Source organism: Danio rerio, chromosome 6 (assembly GCF_052040795.2).
Source record: "Danio rerio strain M-AB ecotype USA chromosome 6, GRCz13ab, whole genome shotgun sequence".
In the NCBI taxonomy this organism is placed as follows: Eukaryota; Metazoa; Chordata; class Actinopteri; order Cypriniformes; family Danionidae; genus Danio; species Danio rerio.
Genome location: NC_141026.1, coordinates 29453296 through 29472750, shown reverse-complemented (window position 1 = coordinate 29472750; position 19455 = coordinate 29453296). Strand labels below are relative to the sequence as shown.

General features: G+C 34.8%; 1 protein-coding gene across 50 annotated transcripts in view; it reads right to left on the bottom strand.

Annotated features, from left to right (window-relative positions):
• Positions 1 to 19455, bottom strand: part of kif1aa (kinesin family member 1Aa) — a 117684-nt gene that overhangs the window by 45657 nt on the left and 52572 nt on the right. For 14 of the 50 annotated variants that reach the window (XM_087257271.1, XM_087257231.1, XM_087257232.1 and 11 more), the window contains 13 exons: positions 17047 to 17249; positions 15206 to 15285; positions 15026 to 15101; positions 11584 to 11663; positions 11388 to 11494; positions 11217 to 11297; positions 7649 to 7829; positions 7493 to 7565; positions 7302 to 7392; positions 6966 to 7114; positions 6700 to 6878; positions 4139 to 4276; positions 2219 to 2521 (listed from right to left, as the gene is read on the bottom strand). In XM_087257271.1, coding sequence (XP_087113397.1) covers positions 2219 to 2521; positions 4139 to 4276; positions 6700 to 6878; positions 6966 to 7114; positions 7302 to 7392; positions 7493 to 7565; positions 7649 to 7829; positions 11217 to 11297; positions 11388 to 11494; positions 11584 to 11663; positions 15026 to 15101; positions 15206 to 15285; positions 17047 to 17249 — 1741 coding nt within the window. The remainder of the gene's footprint in view (positions 1 to 2218; positions 2522 to 4138; positions 4277 to 6699; positions 6879 to 6965; positions 7115 to 7301; positions 7393 to 7492; positions 7566 to 7648; positions 7830 to 11216; positions 11298 to 11387; positions 11495 to 11583; positions 11664 to 15025; positions 15102 to 15205; positions 15286 to 17046; positions 17250 to 19455) is intronic. The other 36 variants (XM_087257275.1, XM_087257276.1, XM_087257251.1 and 33 more) reach the window with 5 other exon arrangements.

The following is a 19455-nucleotide window of genomic DNA, read 5'->3' as shown; positions in this document are numbered from 1 at the left end:
CATTATTCTTTCTAGGTCAGCCACATTACTAAGACCCCGTCCCATTTCTTCAAAAGAAGGGATGAAAATATTACCCTAAGAAATGAGACACCACCACAGTACTAAACACACGTTATCATATATCATCACTATTTCATCTGTCATATGAGATGTCATCTGCCACATTCCAGAAGGTACAAGCATGGTAACGTTTAACAGATTACTCACTCCCTTTTGCTTTTTCAGTTTGAAAATAAACCCTTCAGCTTTCCTCAGATGGTCCTGTTTTTATACAGAACATATGACTGGTGGATCATTAGCACAATAAGCACAAAACTCTAGACTCTAAAATGTTTCACCTTGGTTAAGCATACAAACTCAAGTTCACCAGCTGCCTTAAAATTGTGTGTCAACTCAACTAAAAAGATTATTTGTTTCAACTTAAGATGTTGAGTTTCACATTATATTTAACTACTGATCATTCATTGTTTCAATTTATTTCTCTGAGTTAAAACAACTTACCATGTTACATTAACAGTTTAAGAAAACTCATAATGTTGAGTTTTACAATATACAGTTAAAGTCAGAATTATTATGCCCCCTTTGCATTTTTTTTCTCTTTTTTAAATATTTCCCAAATTATGATTAACAGAGCAAAGAAATTTTCACATATGTCTGATAATTTTTTTTCTTCTGGAGAAAGTCTTATTTGTTTTATTTCAGTTAGAATAAAGGCAGTTTTTAATTTTTTAAACACCATTTTAAGGACAAAATTATTTGCTCCTTTGGGTTTTTTTTTCTTTCCCTGATAGTCTACAGAACAAACCATCGTTATACAATAACTTGCCTAATTACCCTAACCTGCCTAGTTAACCTAATTAACACAGTTAGGCCTTTAAATGTCACTTTAAGCTGTACAGAAGTGTCTTAAAAATATCTTGTCAAATATTATTTACTGTCATCATGGCAAAGATAAAATAAATCAGTTATTAGAAATGAGTTATTAAAACTATTATGGTTAGAAATGTGTTGAAAAAAAATCTGCTCTCTGTTAAACAGAAAACAAGGAAAAAATAAACAGGGGGGCTAATATTTCTGACTTCAACTGTATTTAACTAATGATTGTTTATTTTTTCAACCTAATTCTCAGAGTTAAAACAACTATGTTACATTATTAGTTCAAGAAAACTCAAAGTACAATGTATACTAAGTATTTACACAGTGCTCATATTTTTGAATGTAACCACAATAAAACAACACTGATGTTATACTGTACATGGCATGCTGTAAAAAGCTAATTCCCTATCACAAGTCCTTTTTGATGATATTCTGATAAAGAAGTGTAGAATTTACACACCAGGTAAATCAAGACTTTTCAAACAGCTGGTGTAACTCTTTCCAAGTCCAATTCCCAGAGAACTAATTTCTCATGTACTGTCTGCCTTATTCACACCATCAACAGGAAATCTGAAGTAATGCAAGCAGACCAAGTCTGATATCAAATGCTGCATTTAACAAAAAAGAAAATCCACAATGGGAGGATGAAGGTTGTCAACATTTCATTGTTCGTCTTGTTTTATAATAATGGGGAAGGAGCATAGATGTATAAGTTATGCAACAAAAAAAATTAAGACTAAAACCAGCTTTGACATCTTGTGCTGAGAAATGCAATGCCACAGACAAAGACAAAGTGGTAAAGGTCTCTCAATGTGTATGTCTCACGATACTTTAAAATAGCTTTAAATCAACTTACAGTACATCACTGTAGTTCCTATTGTGCTAGATTAGACATTTGACTGAAATACGAGCTAACATTGCCCCAGTTGATGTTTCTAGAACACCAAATTGCTTCCAGTTTTTGCGCTGCAAACATGTCACAAAGCAAATACTTAGATCAATAGTTCTGAGAACTGTAAAAAAAGTTATTTTAGGGCAAAAAAACCCCAAACAACTCCAAGTATAGAAAACTTTCACTCACGATGTCTGTGTGTTCATTATTATGCTATTTTCATATGTCTGGCTTTTTTCACCTCTGTGTCAAACAAATGCAAGTACAGTCATAATGTATAAGCAAAACAGCCACATCATAGATATAATAAATACATAATTAAATATAAAAAATATAGTCTTAGTGAGTGCTGTGCAATAACATTGTTAAAAGGCAAAGTTGCACAACAACCCAGTCTCAGTGTGAAAGAGCTAGTTTCCTTTCCCAGCATCCTCCTGTAACCTCACCAACCTTCCTACTACACTGAACAATGGTGAACGATCATAAAACGGATCCTCAGCTTTGCCGGAGCTTCTGCAGAGCTCTTCGTCATCATCAACATCATCATCATCATCATCCTCCCCCTCCTCCTCTAAATCCGAGCACGGGTCGTCTGATAAGAAACCATCGTCATCCAGCTCTGTCCCCACCTTCTTGTCTGGCCATGACTGGACGAGCTCGGTGAGTTCAGAGGTGGAGGTGGGTTCAGAGGGGGTGGGGGAGGAGTTGGGGTCGCTGGCTTGCTCACTAAGGCATGTGGAGAAAAGGGGATTTCTGGTATAGCCAAAGACACGGGAGCCCAGTTAGTATGAGGGGGAGGCATCTATCTATTTAATTGCTTCTGCTCGCAAATGGGTGAGTAAACACTTCTAATTGGCCAACTTGTAGCTTGGTCACGGATGAATAAGTCATACAGAACCTAAATACTGATCAGGAATGTGATCAGGAACAGGCAGCATAACATGGCTCTGTTAAGAATAGCAAATATTAACACAAAACCACAGAAATAAAGGTATGAGGAGCAGCACCTTTTCAAAAGGTAGACTTCAGCATTTTTGAGGTGTGACTATGTACATTCAAGATACCAATAACGACCATTTTGGTTCAAACATGCATATTTTTAAAAGGTTTTTGAACCTTTATTTCTGAGAAAGAATCATTCAAAAGTCTGGAATCAGTAAGAAAACAAAATTGATATTTTATTAATCAAAAGTGACAGTAAAGCATATATTTCTATTAATTTTTTATTTTAAATAAATTATTTCTTTAATTGACGATGCTATTTTTTGTTTTTTTGTTTTAAGTAATGTATTTCTCAAGCACCAAATCAGCTGGAATGATTTTGAAAGTAACAATAAGACTGACGCAACAGCTTAAAATATTTCAATAACTATGAGAAAATGTCCCATTATTACTATTTTTATACATTTTTAGATCACATAAATGTAGTCTAGGTGATACATCTTAAAAAAAATAAATACAAATGTGTAAACCCCATACTTTTGAATGATAGTAAACATTGTATAGTTCACAAAGCTTTAATAAAGTATTAAATGGTAATCATGTTGTTCCAACCCACTAGACTTCTTTAGAACACAAAAAGCTACAGTTTTAAATTGTACCTTCAAAATTTTGTTTCAACCAACTGTATATGATGGACACAAATTAGCACAATGTATAAAGGATTGTAAAAATTATTTTTTATATCTTTCAAAAACAACATCTTCTAAAGTCATGTAATAGCTTTAATAGACCAACTTCTTGATCAACTTAATAGCTTAACAGGCACCCTAACTGGGTGTGTGATATCTTTTTACAATAAACTGGTCAGTCATATGGGCTTGGAACAACATGAGGGAGGAATAATTTCCTTTTTTTGGGGGGACAAACACATCTTTTAAGATATACAGTAGTAAAGGCAAGATTATGAGGAGATCATACAGCTCAGAAACAGACAGGGCAAAAGAGAAGTGTGTGACCTGATTTTGAAGAGCATATAAAAATCGATTTCATGCTCTTCTGATTAAAGCAATATCAAAAGTTTACACTACTAAAAGACATGAGGGCAATAATTCTGGACTTAATCCTCAGATGAATAAGCAATATTACATATACCCCAGAGCTTCATTTTTATTTACTCAAATTTTTCTGTTGCTATCACTAAGAAATAGATTTTTATAAACTACTATGAAAAACATACTGAGAATTAAATTAATTACATATTCAGTAGACTAATCAAAAACAAGTATACCTTGATGAGAATAATCGGACAGTACTGATGATGATAATGTTTTGTTGACATTAATTAGGCAGTGTGAAGAGGCATTCTGTACTAAACACCAGCTAACGTTACTCTGTCTTGTCATGCTCAGATGTGACCTTATAACTGACCTTCCAACCAGACGAAACCAGGGAAAGCGGTCGTAGAAAGGATCTCCTCCGGTCAGCACACTGTCACAGTCTTCAACAGCATTGCTGGGCACCTCAGCAGCTCGATCATACATCTCTCTCATCAGATCCAGTCTCTGCCTGCAGGGGGCACCATTACACATCAATTTTTGCATAGAAGTCAACATTTGTAGACTTTGTAGTTTCAATCAAATTATTTCTAAGACTGAATGTGCATTAGAAATTCCAATTTCTTTACAATAACTATATAGCTATAGTTATAGTTACAATAAAATATAGTTATGCATTTAAGATTACTTTATCCAATTACATATATGTTTGTTATATAATCATTTTACAATGTTTAACAATGTTTTTGATCTACTTCAAATTGACTAGAACTGTGATGGAGAAATCTACAATATCTACTCTAATATTAAATGAGAAACCTCAAGCAAAAAAAAATTCAATCCCATTTTTTTAAACAGTTTATGGTGTTTGAAGATTCAGGTACACATATTTCAAAACGTCTTTATTCCATTGATCATGTTTTAAGAGAACAAAAGGGTTATATAGAAAATAATATATAAAAAAAAAAGTAGAAAATTTTCACTTTTCAGCTGATTATTTTTATTGGCTGTAAAAAAAACATCATCTATGCATGCATTACAGCGGTGCTGATATACCATATAACCATATCACAGTGCTATGAGTATGAAATTGCTCATAAATATTCTTCTGAAAAGTGAAATTCACAATATTTTCCAGAAATATTGTTATTGGGGGAACAATTTTCTAAGTCAGATGTCCCCTGAAATCTTCATGATCAATGTGTTTTGAAATAGTTGATCAAACACAATATAACGATAAAGAAAACAAAAGTTGGGATTGTCATTTGTGACAAGGTTTCAGGGTAAAGAACAATGCATCCCAGAATAATTTTTGTGCACGATTAACACCAACTTTATCCCCTCATGATTAAACACATTGCACCAACGTGAATCTACACACCAAATCACAAAATTCCACACAGAAAAAAAAAAAAGTATAATTATTTCTATTATAACAGGGATTATTTCTTTCCTCCGGGTGCTCCGGTTTCCCCCACAGTCCAAAGACATGAGGTACAGGTGAACTGGGTTGCCTAAATTGTCCGTAGTGAATAAGTTGGTGGTTCATTCCTCTGTGGCGACCCCATATTTATAAAGGACTTAGCCGAAAAGAAAATGAAAATGTATTTCTAACAACCCAAACACCTCAGGCTTGACAATAGTGAGATTGCTACTTTTGTCCACATGCCTTGAGCTGCTGAAGTTACAGTAAAACTGTAACCATTGGGTTGCAAAGTTCGGGACTTGTAAAGCTGTGCATCGAATACTCTGCTGTGTTTTGACTCTCAGCAGTGAATATTAAACCACACTGAACTGAACTGAACTTAAACTCTGAAAACCGAACTGACATTGTTTCAATTTACTATGATCTTCTATGGCGAAGCAGTGGCGCAGTAGGTAGTGCTGTCACCTAACAGCAAGAAGGTCGCTGGTTCGAGCCTCGGCTCAGTTGGTGTTTCTGTGTGGAGTTTGCATGTTCTCCCTGTGTTCGCGTGGGTTTCCTCCAGGTGCTCCGGTTTTCCCCACAGTCCAAAGACATGCAGTACAGGTGAATTGGGTAGGCAAAATTGTCCTTAGAGTATGAGTGTGTGTGTGAATGTGTGTGGATGTTTCCCAGAGATGGGTTGCGGCTGGAAGGGCATCCACTGCGTAAAAACTTGCTGGATAAGTTGGCGGTTAATTCCACTGTGGCCCCGGATTAATAATAAACGGACTAAGCGACAAGAAAATGAATGAATAATAATGAAGGAATGATCTTCTATGTGAAGCTGCTTAGACACAATCTACATTGCAAAAGCGCTATATGGAATAGAACTAAATTGAAAATTAAAATAAAACTTGACTTAGTGGTGATTAAGCACAAAACAGTGTTTGGTGAGCACACATGAATTACAGATCAAATAGAATGCGGTGGTGATTTTCATTACACTTAATTTTCTTTTATGGTTTGTATGCCAAAAACATCTCAAAAACGATATAAGGTTTGAAACAATTAAAGGTATAGTAAATAATTGCAGAATATCCAATCAGTATGAGTGTAAACAGCCTGTTTTAAATGAGCTTATTCTCAACATCTAAAGTTTCCATTGTCAAAGAAAAATATGCAAAATATGTAAATATGCAGCAATGTTGCCTCACAGCAACAGGATTGCTGGTTCGAGCCACGGCTGGGTCAGTTGGAATTTCTGTGTGGAGTTTGCATGTTCTCCCTATGTTTGTGTGGGTTTCTAAAAATGTTATGTGTGTGAAAGAGTAAGTATGAACGTTTCCCAGTGATGGGTTGCAGCTGGAAGGGCACACGCTGCGTAAAACATATGCTGGATAAGTTGGTGGTTCATTCTGTTGTGGTGACCTCAGATTAATAAAGGGACTAAGCCGAAAAGAAAATGAATGAATGATGTATGAAATACGTAAAAATGTGAAATAATCTGAAAAAAAAAATGTAAAAATAACCTGAGCTTTTCCAGGGTCCAGTAATGCGTGGCTCCGTTTTTCTGATCTTGAACTTCAACAGCTACAATGGTGCGTGGAAATGGGCTTTTCTCTCTGTCTTTAGCTGCTTCAGGCGGTAACAGGTCAGGCGGAAGAGGAGAGTAAAGTGTGTCCGTCAATAACACGAACTGGAACTGAACCTGTAAGAGACATTAGGCACAGACAGTTATGATGCTGTCATATTCTAGTTCAATGAAAGGATCCGGTTCTTTTACTAAAGCTTTCACCTTCTTCTTTAGCTCCACACTAATGGCATTGGCCTCTTTAAGGAAGATGGCATTGCCCCAAAGAAGATCTCGAAGGGATGTAAACTGATAACATCTCCATTTGCGGAAAGCCCACATTGCCAGTTCCGTCTCCCTCTCCGTCCATTGCACTATTGGGTTAAAGACAGTGAATACAAACAATATTCAAAATGCACACACACAAATTCAGACATCAGACTCCATATTTATGTATCAAACTTTATACATTTATAACTATATTTTTCTACACCGTTTACTGTCTATTAATCAACAAACCACATCTTATCTTATTTTGTTTTCATAATTTAGCTATCTCACCTTCCTCCTCAGGCTCTTCATCTTCCTCTGCTGCGTCAGGATAACATCGATCGACCTGTTTCTGCAGAGCCTCTAACCTGCTCTCATAATCCTATAAAATAAATACAAAAAAGTGCCATTTTGCTCTACTAAAATGTAGCATTATTTGTAAAGAAAACGTATTTATTTTTTATGATGTTTATGACACATACTAGTCTCTGTTGCTCCAGTAGATTGTTGGCCTCTTCTCTCTCCTTGCGATACTGATCTTCAAGTTCCTGCAGTCTGAATACAGAAACAGCTGATAAGTCGAACAACGCAAATGTGAGATCTTGAAGTTGAACCAGTTTCCTCCACTTTTTCTTTACCTCTGATCCATCTCCTGCTTCATGTCAATGCCCTGTTTATCCAGCAGTTCTCTCTGAGCAAAGGCCCAGTCTACCGGCTCCACTGGGGTCTCAGCGCAGGGGGTTCGGTCACGTTCCTGACGGGCCTGTTCTGGATGGTTGAAGCGGAACACGTGGCTCTTGCCCAAAATGATTCGGTTGCCTACAAAAATTGAGTCAGAATAAATAATAAAAAAAAGCATATTTCAAAATTAATTTATAAACATTTACATTTGAACAATTTCAGAAGTGTTTTGAAATATAATTATTCATAAAAAATGAACAAACAAAATAAACAAATTACAATAAAAAAATGATGAATGAAACACTGTTATGGGTTTGATTGGTTTGTTCTGTTTCCTGTTTTTTCTTTTTCTTTATAGGTGAATCATTAGGAGCAGGTGCAGCCAATCTTATGGCTTATTTAAGGAGCTGCAAAGGTGCATTCGAGAGATTGCTTTGGAGGATCGTTTTTCCTATGACTTCCTTTGGCTTACCCACTGCTTATATTATTGTTGTTTATTTTGGAATTTGCTCTTATGTTATTTTTGTTGTTTTGAACATTATGTTATGTTAGATATTTAATTTAAATATGGTTTACTTTGATACCCCTTTGCACTTTATCATTTGTTTGTTTTTTAACCTTTAAATAAATTTATCTTTTTGCATTTTTTTTTATTTAAATTGGTTTGGTTCCGTTCATTTGTTGCATACTTGAGCTTCATCCGATTTGTGTTGGGACAAAAAGAATGAATTCTGTTCCACACAATTCATTCATGTTGTCCCAACACAAGTCGATTAAGTTAACTTAACACTTTTAACACATTTATGTGGATTGAGCACAAATTTTTTTAGCTTTTTTTCAAAAGCTTTTTTTTAGTGCAGTGTAGTTAAGCCTTTAAACCGGACTTTAAGCAAATCTTGCACAATAAAAATAAAAGATCATGTATTTCATGTATATCTGTTTGTCACCATGGCAAAAAATAGATATAAGAAATGAGTTACTAAAATGATTGTTTAAAAAGATCTCTAATAAATAGCACTTGGGAAAAACTTTAAAATATATAATTTAATCTGTTCAAACTTCATTCATTCATTCATTATCTTGTCGGCTTATTCCCTTTATTAATCCGGGGTTGCCACAGTGGAATGAACCGCCAACTTATCCAGCAAGTTTTTACGCAGCGGATGCCCTTCCAGCCGCAACCCATCCACACAGACATTCACATACACCAGGGATGTTCAAACCCGGTCCTGGAGGGCCGGTGTCCTGCTGAGTTTAGCTCCAACTTGCTTCAAAACACCTGCCAGGATGTTTCTAGGATATTTAGTAAGAGCTTGATTAGCTAATTCAGGTGTGTTTGATTAAGGTTTGAGCTAAACTCTCCAGGACACTGGCCCTCCAGGGCCAAGTTTGGACAGCCCGGACATACACATTCATACAGTACAGACATTTTAGCCTACCCAATTCACCTGTACCGCATGTCTTTGGACTGTGGGGGAAACCGGAGCACCTGGGGGAAACCCACGCGAACGCAGGGAGAACTTGCAGGGAGAACATCTGTTCAAAGTATTTATTTAAAATAAGCTGAAACAACAAAATTTCAGAGTATTTTGGGAAAACTTAATTGTTTTATGTTCAATACCTTACATTTGTAAAAACAATTAAATTAAACTAATTTGTGCTGAATTATTACAGTACGAATGGTTAATGTGACTTTTCCATGTTTATAGTTCCTTTTACAGCATTGATGTTCTAATGTAATTCGAATATAATCAGTTATATATACTTCAGCATTCATTTAGTTGTTGAAGCGTAAACTGAGATGAAAATCGTTTACTTGCACATGCCCAGCCGGATCAGTAGGCTAGCGCAGAAATGCCATTGGAAATACTGAAGTAAAATAAATTTAAATACTTGAAAGACATGGCGTGGAAAAAATGTAATTTAATGCAGTACTTCTGGTACATTCTGAGACTCACTTTATAGCGTATATCATTTAGGCAGTGAAGATCGTTGATTTTTTGAAGAAAACAGACCTTAAACACACCAACTTTTTTACCAAAGTTCACCGGAAGCATTTAACCCAGGTTACTGACAAGTTAAAATTCCTCCTGCATGCTTCTGCTTATATTTTATAGTAAGGGAATACAACTGAATGTTAAATGATGTAACAAACAATATGAAGGATATGGATCCCTTTCCATAAATCCGGATGATATCACAGTACTGCAGAAAAAGGATGACTCTCTTTTGGCCAATGTGGTAAAATTTGATCAAAAGTCTGAAGATATGGAAGCCAGATCTTGTTCCAGTGTTGAGTAAGTTACTTCAAAGAAGTAATTAATTATTGATTTCTAAATGCATCATTAAAATTGTATTTCAATTACTTTTCTAATGACTTTGTTTGAAAAGGAATTTAATTACATTATTCAATAATAAAAATGTCAACGCATAGGCAATAAAAATGAAACTTAAACTTTTTTTTTCCAAATTGGAGTCAAACAGGTTCTTTAGCTTTATTTAAAAATTTTTAAGAAATTAGAAACACTATATGTGTTAAACATGTTTTAACATTTCAATGTAATGACATCATATTTTGTGCATACTGTACCATAGTAATACATTTCTTAGTCAATTCATTCATTCATTCATTCTCTTGTCGGCTTAGTCCCTTTAATAATCAGGGGTCGCCACAGCGGAATGAACCACCAACTTATCCAGCACGTTTTTACGCAGAGGATACCCTTCCAGCCGCAACCCATCTTTGGGAAACATCCCCACACATACACACACACACACACACACACACACACACACACACACACACACACACACAACGGACAATTTGGCCTACCCAATTCACCTATACCGCATGTCTTTGGACTGTGGGGGAAACCGGAGCACCCGGAGGAAACCCACGCAAACGCAGGGAGAATATGCAAACTCCACACAGAAACCCCAACTGAGGTTCGAACCAGTGACCCAGCGACCTTCTTGCTGTTAGGCGACAGCACTACCTACTGCGCCACTGCGTCGCCCTTCTTAGTCAATTCATTGTTTCCTACACATGTGCAACTCATGATAAATGTAAACTTCTTTGGCTAAAAAATGTGATAATTATTCAGGAAAATATATCTGTATGCAAAAAATATGATTGCCTCTCTGAATTGATCTATACAAAACCGTCAAATACAGTTTTTAAGGCAAGTATAGTATAAGTACCTCAAATATACCTAAAAAAATATCTTACATTGTCTTATCAGTAGAACTGTAATTTAATTACAGTAACTGTATACTGTACTAGTAACTGTATTATTGAACTACTATAGCAGTCTCTAAGCTGCTTAAGGAAGCATTCAATAAAGAAAGACATTCTTATTGACAGATCACATCATGTTTCAGATAAAGTCTAGACCTGGATGGTTACCATGAACTTATGTCAAGACTTCATTATCACTTGGACTGTGTTCAATTTGGTGAACATGTGAGATGAAAGAGGTCAGGGATGGTAATATGAAAAAAAAATACCAAGAAATGTAAACAGACCTGATTTGAGAACAGTGGGTTCTGTGACTCTCTTGCCATTTACATATGTTTCTGCTCCCTCACATGGCTCAAGAATGACAGCTGGAAACAACAAGAAGGACATAAATAGAGACTGTAGCATATACTTAACATATACAGCTATGCGAGTTTGTAGCTGCATCATTATCAAACCTTCTCCCATTGGTCCAGTGGTGCTGGTGAAAGTACAATGTTCCTCCTTAATGAAGTGTCCGCTCAGAACAATGTCCTGCCGACTACTGGCATCTTCTCTGCCCACCCTGATCAAAGCAAAAAGCAAAACACATTTGTACCAATTCTATTAAATACAAACACATACGTGGTGTATCTAGGTCGGATTGGCACTAACCTGGTAATCCCATCTTTGATGTAGTATAGAAGACATTCAGACATCAAGGGATCTTCATTGAGATTCACTAGGTGGGGAGTCTGTAACGAGGGCCCAAATATAATTCAAATCAATGTTATAAGCTCAACTATTTCGGTAGTTACTGAAGACCCAGTGCTTGCAAGGCAGCAAGTGAAATTAGATTAAATGTTGATAAAAAAAATAAAATAAAATATGATATTGTCTCTCAGGACCTGAATATATAATTGGATCATTTAATAATTGTTGCATTCTCATATGAGTGACAGGTTGCTGTTGGGAAGAGAATGTGGTAGTAATGTAGAGTAAGGATGACTTTACAATATAGTTGAAGGCAAAATTATTAGCACTCCTGTGAAATCTAAATGTCTTTCTTAGTTTGTGGTGCCTTTGTCCCTTTGAATTCTACTAACAAAAATATGTGAGAATTATTTTGATCTCCTGCTTGCAGGACAAGGTGAGTGATGCACCTTTACAGGCACAATTATAGGTTTCATTAAAAGGAGTATTTTTAAAATTTATAAAATATGACGTTTATTCTCAATAGAAACTTCAAATGTATATAAGACATTTAAAAACAATCAATTCGGCACAGTCTTATTTAAATGGTACATGGCCATTCTAGTAATTTTGGTCGTTCCAGTCTTAACCTATAGATAACTACCGTGACTTAAAGCCCTGCTCACACTGTGAGATTTTAGCCACAATTTTGTTATCTGAGACAAATTTGGGAAATTCTAAAAGATTCCTGAAATCCTAGGCTAGAATCTGTGGTTTGTTGGTTTGACATGTTCATAGACAGCCGCTTAGTGCCATCAGATTTTTCCTCAGATGAAGTTCTGGCAGTGTCAGGAGATTTCAGACACTTTACTGCGGTGTGACAACAGCGGAGACGAGCGTCAATTCAAAAACCAATAGGAGCTCCGAATTTGATGACGCAATCCATGCGACAATTCAAATGACCATGGGAAAATGTCAAAACTATTTTTTTCTTCCTGGTTTTATTATTGAGACACGCCGTGTGCAAAATTGCAGCTACAGATTGTTTACGTTTGTTTACGTCTGACTTTATGACAGCTGAGATCTTGCAGTGTGACATGGCAGCCATGTTCGTGCAGTCTTGACATGCTACAGTCGTTTAGGATCATAAAAAAAAATTATAAATAAATAAAAATTGCACAGTGTGAGCTGGCCTTTAGTATGTGCTTCTATGCCATCATGGCTATTTATTGTGTCCACCTGTTCCTTATGAATTTAATCAATTAAGTGTGTGCAATGAACAAAAGTATTAGTCCAAAAATAAAAAATAAAAATGAGATAACCATGTGACATTAATTGTATGTGTGTATACAGAAAGAGTTTGGAGATATTTTTGTGTGACCAAAAGCCTACATTCTAAACATTATAATAGCTTCATGTGTAAAAAAATGTTTTTGTCCACTAAGAAGAATAGAGCTGGCACTTGCTGTCATGTCCACTTTAAACATTAAAAGGCAAATCCCTTTGCAAAATGAGAATAACCAATATGAACAAATGGAAGGACAGAGTAAGGAAGGCTTTGACGGATGCTGGGAAACCATATTTGAATCGAAAAGGAGAACAAAAACCAGGGAAAAATCTACCGAAAGAGGTGAGTGGAAGAACAGTATATGTGATGTGATCTTTCTCTCTCTGAACCTGCTGAGTAGCGCTAAGGACCACAAAAACCAATCAAAATAAACCACATACTATATATAATCAAGCTGTTTCAATACATATGTCCTGTCAGTCCTGTAAACTCCGGCAAGAAGAGTTCATTTGTTTATGTATTTATTTATTTGTTTATTTATTTTGTGAGGTGGTGGATTGTGAGAACAGCTTGAAGCAGCATATACATTTCTAAATAAACAACATTTAGCTATGATGTATGTCTGCATTTTATGTATTTATTGCTGTATTTATTTATTTATTTATTCATTGTTTATTGTAAATAATTGATTGTTACAGCCTGTACTGTAAGAAGGTCTATGTATAGTACATTGTTCATACTGTATTTTGTTTTTTATTAATAATAATAATAAACTTGAAAGAAATGCTTAATATTGACTTGAATTGTCTGTTATTGTCTTAAAACTACGATAAAGGAATTTAGAGGTTGAAAGTGATACGATGAATTGGAGTTATTCCACACTAACTGTACATATACTCTACTGTTCTTCCATATTTGAGAAATACAATACACAATAACATTTGAATTGTAATACTGATACGGAAAATGTTATGTCCTTACAATTGAGAAGTTTTTGTTGTCTATGTTCAATTGAAATAAAAATATATACTATAATGTTCACAATCCAAATAAAAAATCGTATTACTTAAAATTTGAACATATGGACTTATATGGTTCTTCGTCTGAAGACCTATTTAGTTCAGTTCCTTTTAAACTATTGTCTTTTTAATGATGCTTGTTTTCTTTTTGAGATCTTTTTATTAACACAATTGAGCACTTCAGTTTTATACAGTGACTTTGGCATCCTGAAGCAAGCCTTTCCTCTTGTCTCTGTGCCTGCATATCATGACAGAGGCAAAAATCATATATATATATATATATATATATATATATATATATATATATATATATATATATATATATATATATATATATATATATATATATATATATATATATGTATATATATGAAAAAGCAAACAAGGAACAAAAGACTGAAGTTATCTATTAAAAAGTTTGAATGGAGTTCTATGCATCAAACGGATTAAGCTGTTTAAATGCAGATGGTTCATTCTAATAACTAATGGTTTAAAAGAAACCTCAGCCAAACTGATTGAAGAAAAGCAACATAGCATTGCCTTGCAAGCACTTTCAAAATGGGTTAAGATGACCTTGAAAAGAAACAAATGAAAATCAAAGATTTCATTAAGACTGCCTTAAATTCCAAATTAAGTATTCATCAAAAAGCATGCAATTTGATTTCGATATAAGACTCCAGACAGAAATCCTTTAATAAAGATCTGAAGTCTGCTGTAAAGTGGTACAGCGGCTGCTTTAAAGTTTACTATAAAGACCAGAAGGAATTGCAGCACATCAACATCCAGATCAGACAGTAATCAGCAAGAGATCCCTAAATAAAGATCACAGATGTGTTTAAAAGAGCTCTGATGGGGAAAGAACACACAGAGGTACTTTAATACAGTCTGAGAGAAGCGATCAGGATCAACCACACAGAATACATGACGACCAACCTCATTGGGAGAGAACAGCCCAACAGTGTCTATAAAAACAGGCTGAGGTTTTCTCTGTGAGGGCTTCCAGAAAAGGAACGTAAAGACATTCACAGACTTGTTTGATTATTTGAGCATGACATATTATGCTTAATTTGTGGTCCACTTGCATACGGTTTCTCTAAATCCTTTATATTCCCTTTACCTTTTTTGGGGAAAAGACTCCAAGAGTTCCTCCATCCTCACGCATGGCAACACCCATCTCCGCCAGAAGTGCTTCTCTGTGAAAACCAATTTAGATTTTTTAAGTCAAACTTGCATATGTTTGTTAGATATACATCATGTAAAGTTGGTTATCAGTCACATTAGGCTTCAAACACCAGACCTGTCCATCCTGATGGCCTCTGTACGGCGAAGCTTCTCCTCCCATGTTTCATTGAGCTCTGCAATGATTTTCTCAGTTTCCTAGATGGCATAGTAAACCATAAAGTTAAAATATGACACCAAGTCTATGATAGTTTCTTAGATTTAATAATGTGAGGCATCTCTGCATCTTTATACAGGTAATGTCAATTAAGCTTTTGGGTAATGTAATAATGTAAACATAATTTAATTTTTTAAAAAGAATAAAAATGTGAAAATAAATATGACTGGAGTAGAGTTTGATGTTACATAAACTATTTATTATTGACATATGTAAGAATGTATTATTTTCAATCAAAATACTAATTTTAAATGCTAGCAAATAGTTGTAGTATTTATAAGGTTTGGAATTATCTTTAATTAAATTACATCTTTTGAATTATGTTTAATTTTTGTATTTTCAGTTTTATTTTTTTCAAGATTTAGTAATTTTCTTTTGTTGGTTTGTTATCATTTTCTTTTTTTATTTTAAAGTATACAATTTTTTTCACTTGTACTTGTGGTTTTAGTCCTTGAACCTTTCCGTTCTTTTTACGGAGACACCAAAAACATGATGAATTCGACTGGGATTTGCCTATTGTATCATGACATTTGCTAAAGTTGTAGGTGATCATTGAAAAGTTATATATTTTTTGTTGTTGTTTATTTTAACATCCTGATTACACAAATCCCTTGTATTTTGAATATTATCAGCCTAAATAATTATAACCTAAATAGCCGGGTCCGTCACAAAAGACTGAAGTTATCTATTAAAAAGTTTAAATGGAGTTCTATGCATCAAATGGATTAAGCTGTTTAAAAGAAGATGCTCTGCAATGATTTTCTCAGTTTCCTAGATGGCATAGTAAACCATAAAGTTAAAATATGACACCAAGTCTATGATAGTTTCTTAGATTAAATAATGTAAGGCATCTCTGCATCTTTATACAGGTAATGTCAATTAAGCTTTTGGGTAATGTAATAATGTAAACATAATCCCTTGTATTTTGAATATTATCAGCCTAAATAATTATAACCTAAATAGCCGGGTCCGTCACAAAAGGCTGAAGTTATCTATTAAAAAGTTTAAATGGAGTTATATGCATCAAATGGATTAAGCTGTTTAAATGAAGATGGTTAATTCTCATAACTAATGGTTTAAGTGATGACTTATGGATCTCAAACTGGATTCCCGGAGGGCCACAGCTCTCCACAGTTTTGCACCAACCCTACTCAAACAGCTGATGTTTGATTAGGGCTGAAGCAAAACTCTGCAGAAAAAAAACTAAACAAGAGCTTTTATTCATTTGCTGTTATTATTATTATTATTATTATTATTATTATTATTATTGTATTTGCATGCATTTTCCTTAATTGAAGCACGTTAAAGCTCTCTTGGTCACATTAAATTTTCCATAAAAAAATGAATAATCATAGTTTTTGTTGTACTTTTACTATACACTAAAAATATAGAATATAATAATAATGACAGGTGTCATAATCTATAACTGTAGTGTGCATCCTGTGAAAAAAAATAAAATAGTGAAAAAAAAATAGTGCACACTAATGCAAAAAAAAAAAAATAGTGCACACTAATGTAATTTAAAGTTTTGGGCTGAAGTCCCAAAAAAAAAAAACATATTTCTCTCCCAAAAGAACATGTTTAAAAATCTGATGACTCATACTGCACTAAACAGTATTTCTGTGCAATTAAATGTTGTCTACAAGGAGAATGCCACGCCTCTAACAGCCAACGTCTAACCTGCAGTCACAGTTATAGAGCTGACATTCGTCAGATCTCTATTTTGAGGGTTTTCAAGTCACCTTGAGTCTCTCAATGGCTTCCTCGCTCCCGGGGCTGAACATGATGCGATCGTGCAGGCTGCTGATGGAACCGGCCCGGCTGGACAGGGCAGAGAGTGATGGAGAGGGGCTCATCCCAGTCATAGCATTGGTCACTGTGGAGAAATCACCTCTTTGATTGAGAGCTTGGCCATTATTGTTATGGTTCTTGTAATCGGATATGTCTGTCGGGGGGTGGAAGGGGCAAGGGGGTGACAGATAAAGAGTTCAGAGAGAACCAGACAGAAAAGGATGAGCAGAAGGAAGGAAAAGGTAGAGAAAAGAAGAAAGAAAGAGAAAGACATGTAGCTTGAAATGAATTTGAATCCAGAGGCCCAGAAATTTCACATGATTGGAGAAACGCCTGAGATGCGAAGAAACAACAGACAGTCACAGCCCAGTAAAAGCAGAACTCAAGCAAGAGCTGTAGCGCAAGCATCTGGCAGCACAGAGAAACACCAGCCATTTCAAGAGCAAAGTAACGCTGCAGACTACTGCGTTTACACCATGGCCGTTCAATGACAGCAACCTGAGAGCCACGGCTGAAATATTTAGCAGGCATGCATGCATTGATCCGTCCTGTTATTTGACACTGCTTTTCTGTATTTGCTAGTGTGCGTTGAGCAAAAAAATGCTGTTAGTCCATTCAAGCAACTAAATAGACATCCATTCATGGTCTTAAAGAGAACAGTTAAGTCAAAAAAAAAAAAAAAAAAAAAGATGTCATAATTTATTCAGACAGACTCACTGAGATCATTTTCTTTGATCATTTAGTTTGTAAATTCAATGTTATAGTGAAACGATTACTTTAGCCAAAAAAAGCAAGTGAAACTTACCTTTGCACAAACAGACATTTCAGCTTATATTTAAATGTTTTTTTTAATTATTGTACAACATACATATGATATAAAAAAATTAAACAAGTCTAATTAAATGCTTTCTTTCTTTCTTTCAGTAATTTATATCTTTAAATACTTTCCTTATTTCAGAAAAAAAATTCAAAAATGTATAAATTACTTTATTTAAATTCTTTCTCTTTTTCTCTTTAAGTTCTTTTATCGGTTCTCTAAAGATTACTTATTGATCTAAATAATTTATTTCTCTTTAAATTATTTTTTTCTCTTTAAATTAAAATTGAATCTAAATATGAATTAAGATAATTCAAGGTTAATTAGAATTGTAATTTATTTTATTAAAAAAAGCTACATTTGCCCAGGTAAATCCCCTGAACTAGAGGTGTGCGTGGGAAAAATTGTCATGTCCCACTCCCACAAGGTTTTATTATGCGCACCAAATTCAGATCTGGTTTCCAAAATCTCATGTTTAAATTGGATACTAGCAAAAGAGAGAGAGATATAACAGATAAAACAGTAGGTTGTGCAAGGATTGTAGGCTAAATGTCAGTTTTCTTCACTTTGCTCTTTCATGTGGTAAAGCCTGCTCTGAGGACTGTTATGCATATGATGCACGCACAGACTGTGAAAAAAAAAAGTGTGGAGAAAGCACTAGTCATCCGTTCAGCATGTGTAACAGTCGTGCACACTGGCTGCACCGGTGCTCAACAAATATGAGGAAATCATATGCTGCTCTGAAATAACTTTGGAATAATAACATTGGGTTAATAACGCTATATTGATAGACAACCAGGGTTAAATTACACCAGGGTTACCGACCCTTACTGCGTGTTTTTTAGAAATTTATTCGGAAATTTTGCTGTGGGAATGCAGACCTCTTTCCATGAACTGGATCTTTTCTATCACTCAATATCTCTTACAATATCTATAGCAATTGCTCATAAAAAAACTCAAATATTAAACCTAATTGAACATTAGGAAAGAGTTTGGGGTTTGTGTTGAATTTTATATAATCAGTTTTTTATTATTATTTGATAAGATGACAAATGTTGGATTATTACTTTTTAATAGCAATCAAGTTACTTCAAAAAACTTCAGATTAGTTTATTTAAGCTCATTTTGCACACTGAACCCAAACAGACATTAATAGTATTGACAAAAAACAAAACCTTTTTTAGGAACATAAAAGAACACAAGGATGGCTTAATGATGACTTTTTCTTAACATATCAAAAGCCGAGTTTGTGGCTTTAATGCACACATGAAGCCTTCCAAATGCTTATAATAAAAAATTCTTTATCTTCTGGGAAAAGGTTCCTAAAATAGCGATGACTTAAGCTGTATTGCATGGATTTTTGCCCAATTAAACGCAGTCTAGAAAGAGAATGCTACTTCCACAAACCAAACAGGAAATGAAATCACAGATAATGGCTGTGATGAGGCTAAAAGCTATCAGCCTGCTTTTTTAAGCCCTTCTATATATGCCCACATCTCTCATTGTTATCCAGCAACGGCCCATCTCTCACACTAATTAACAA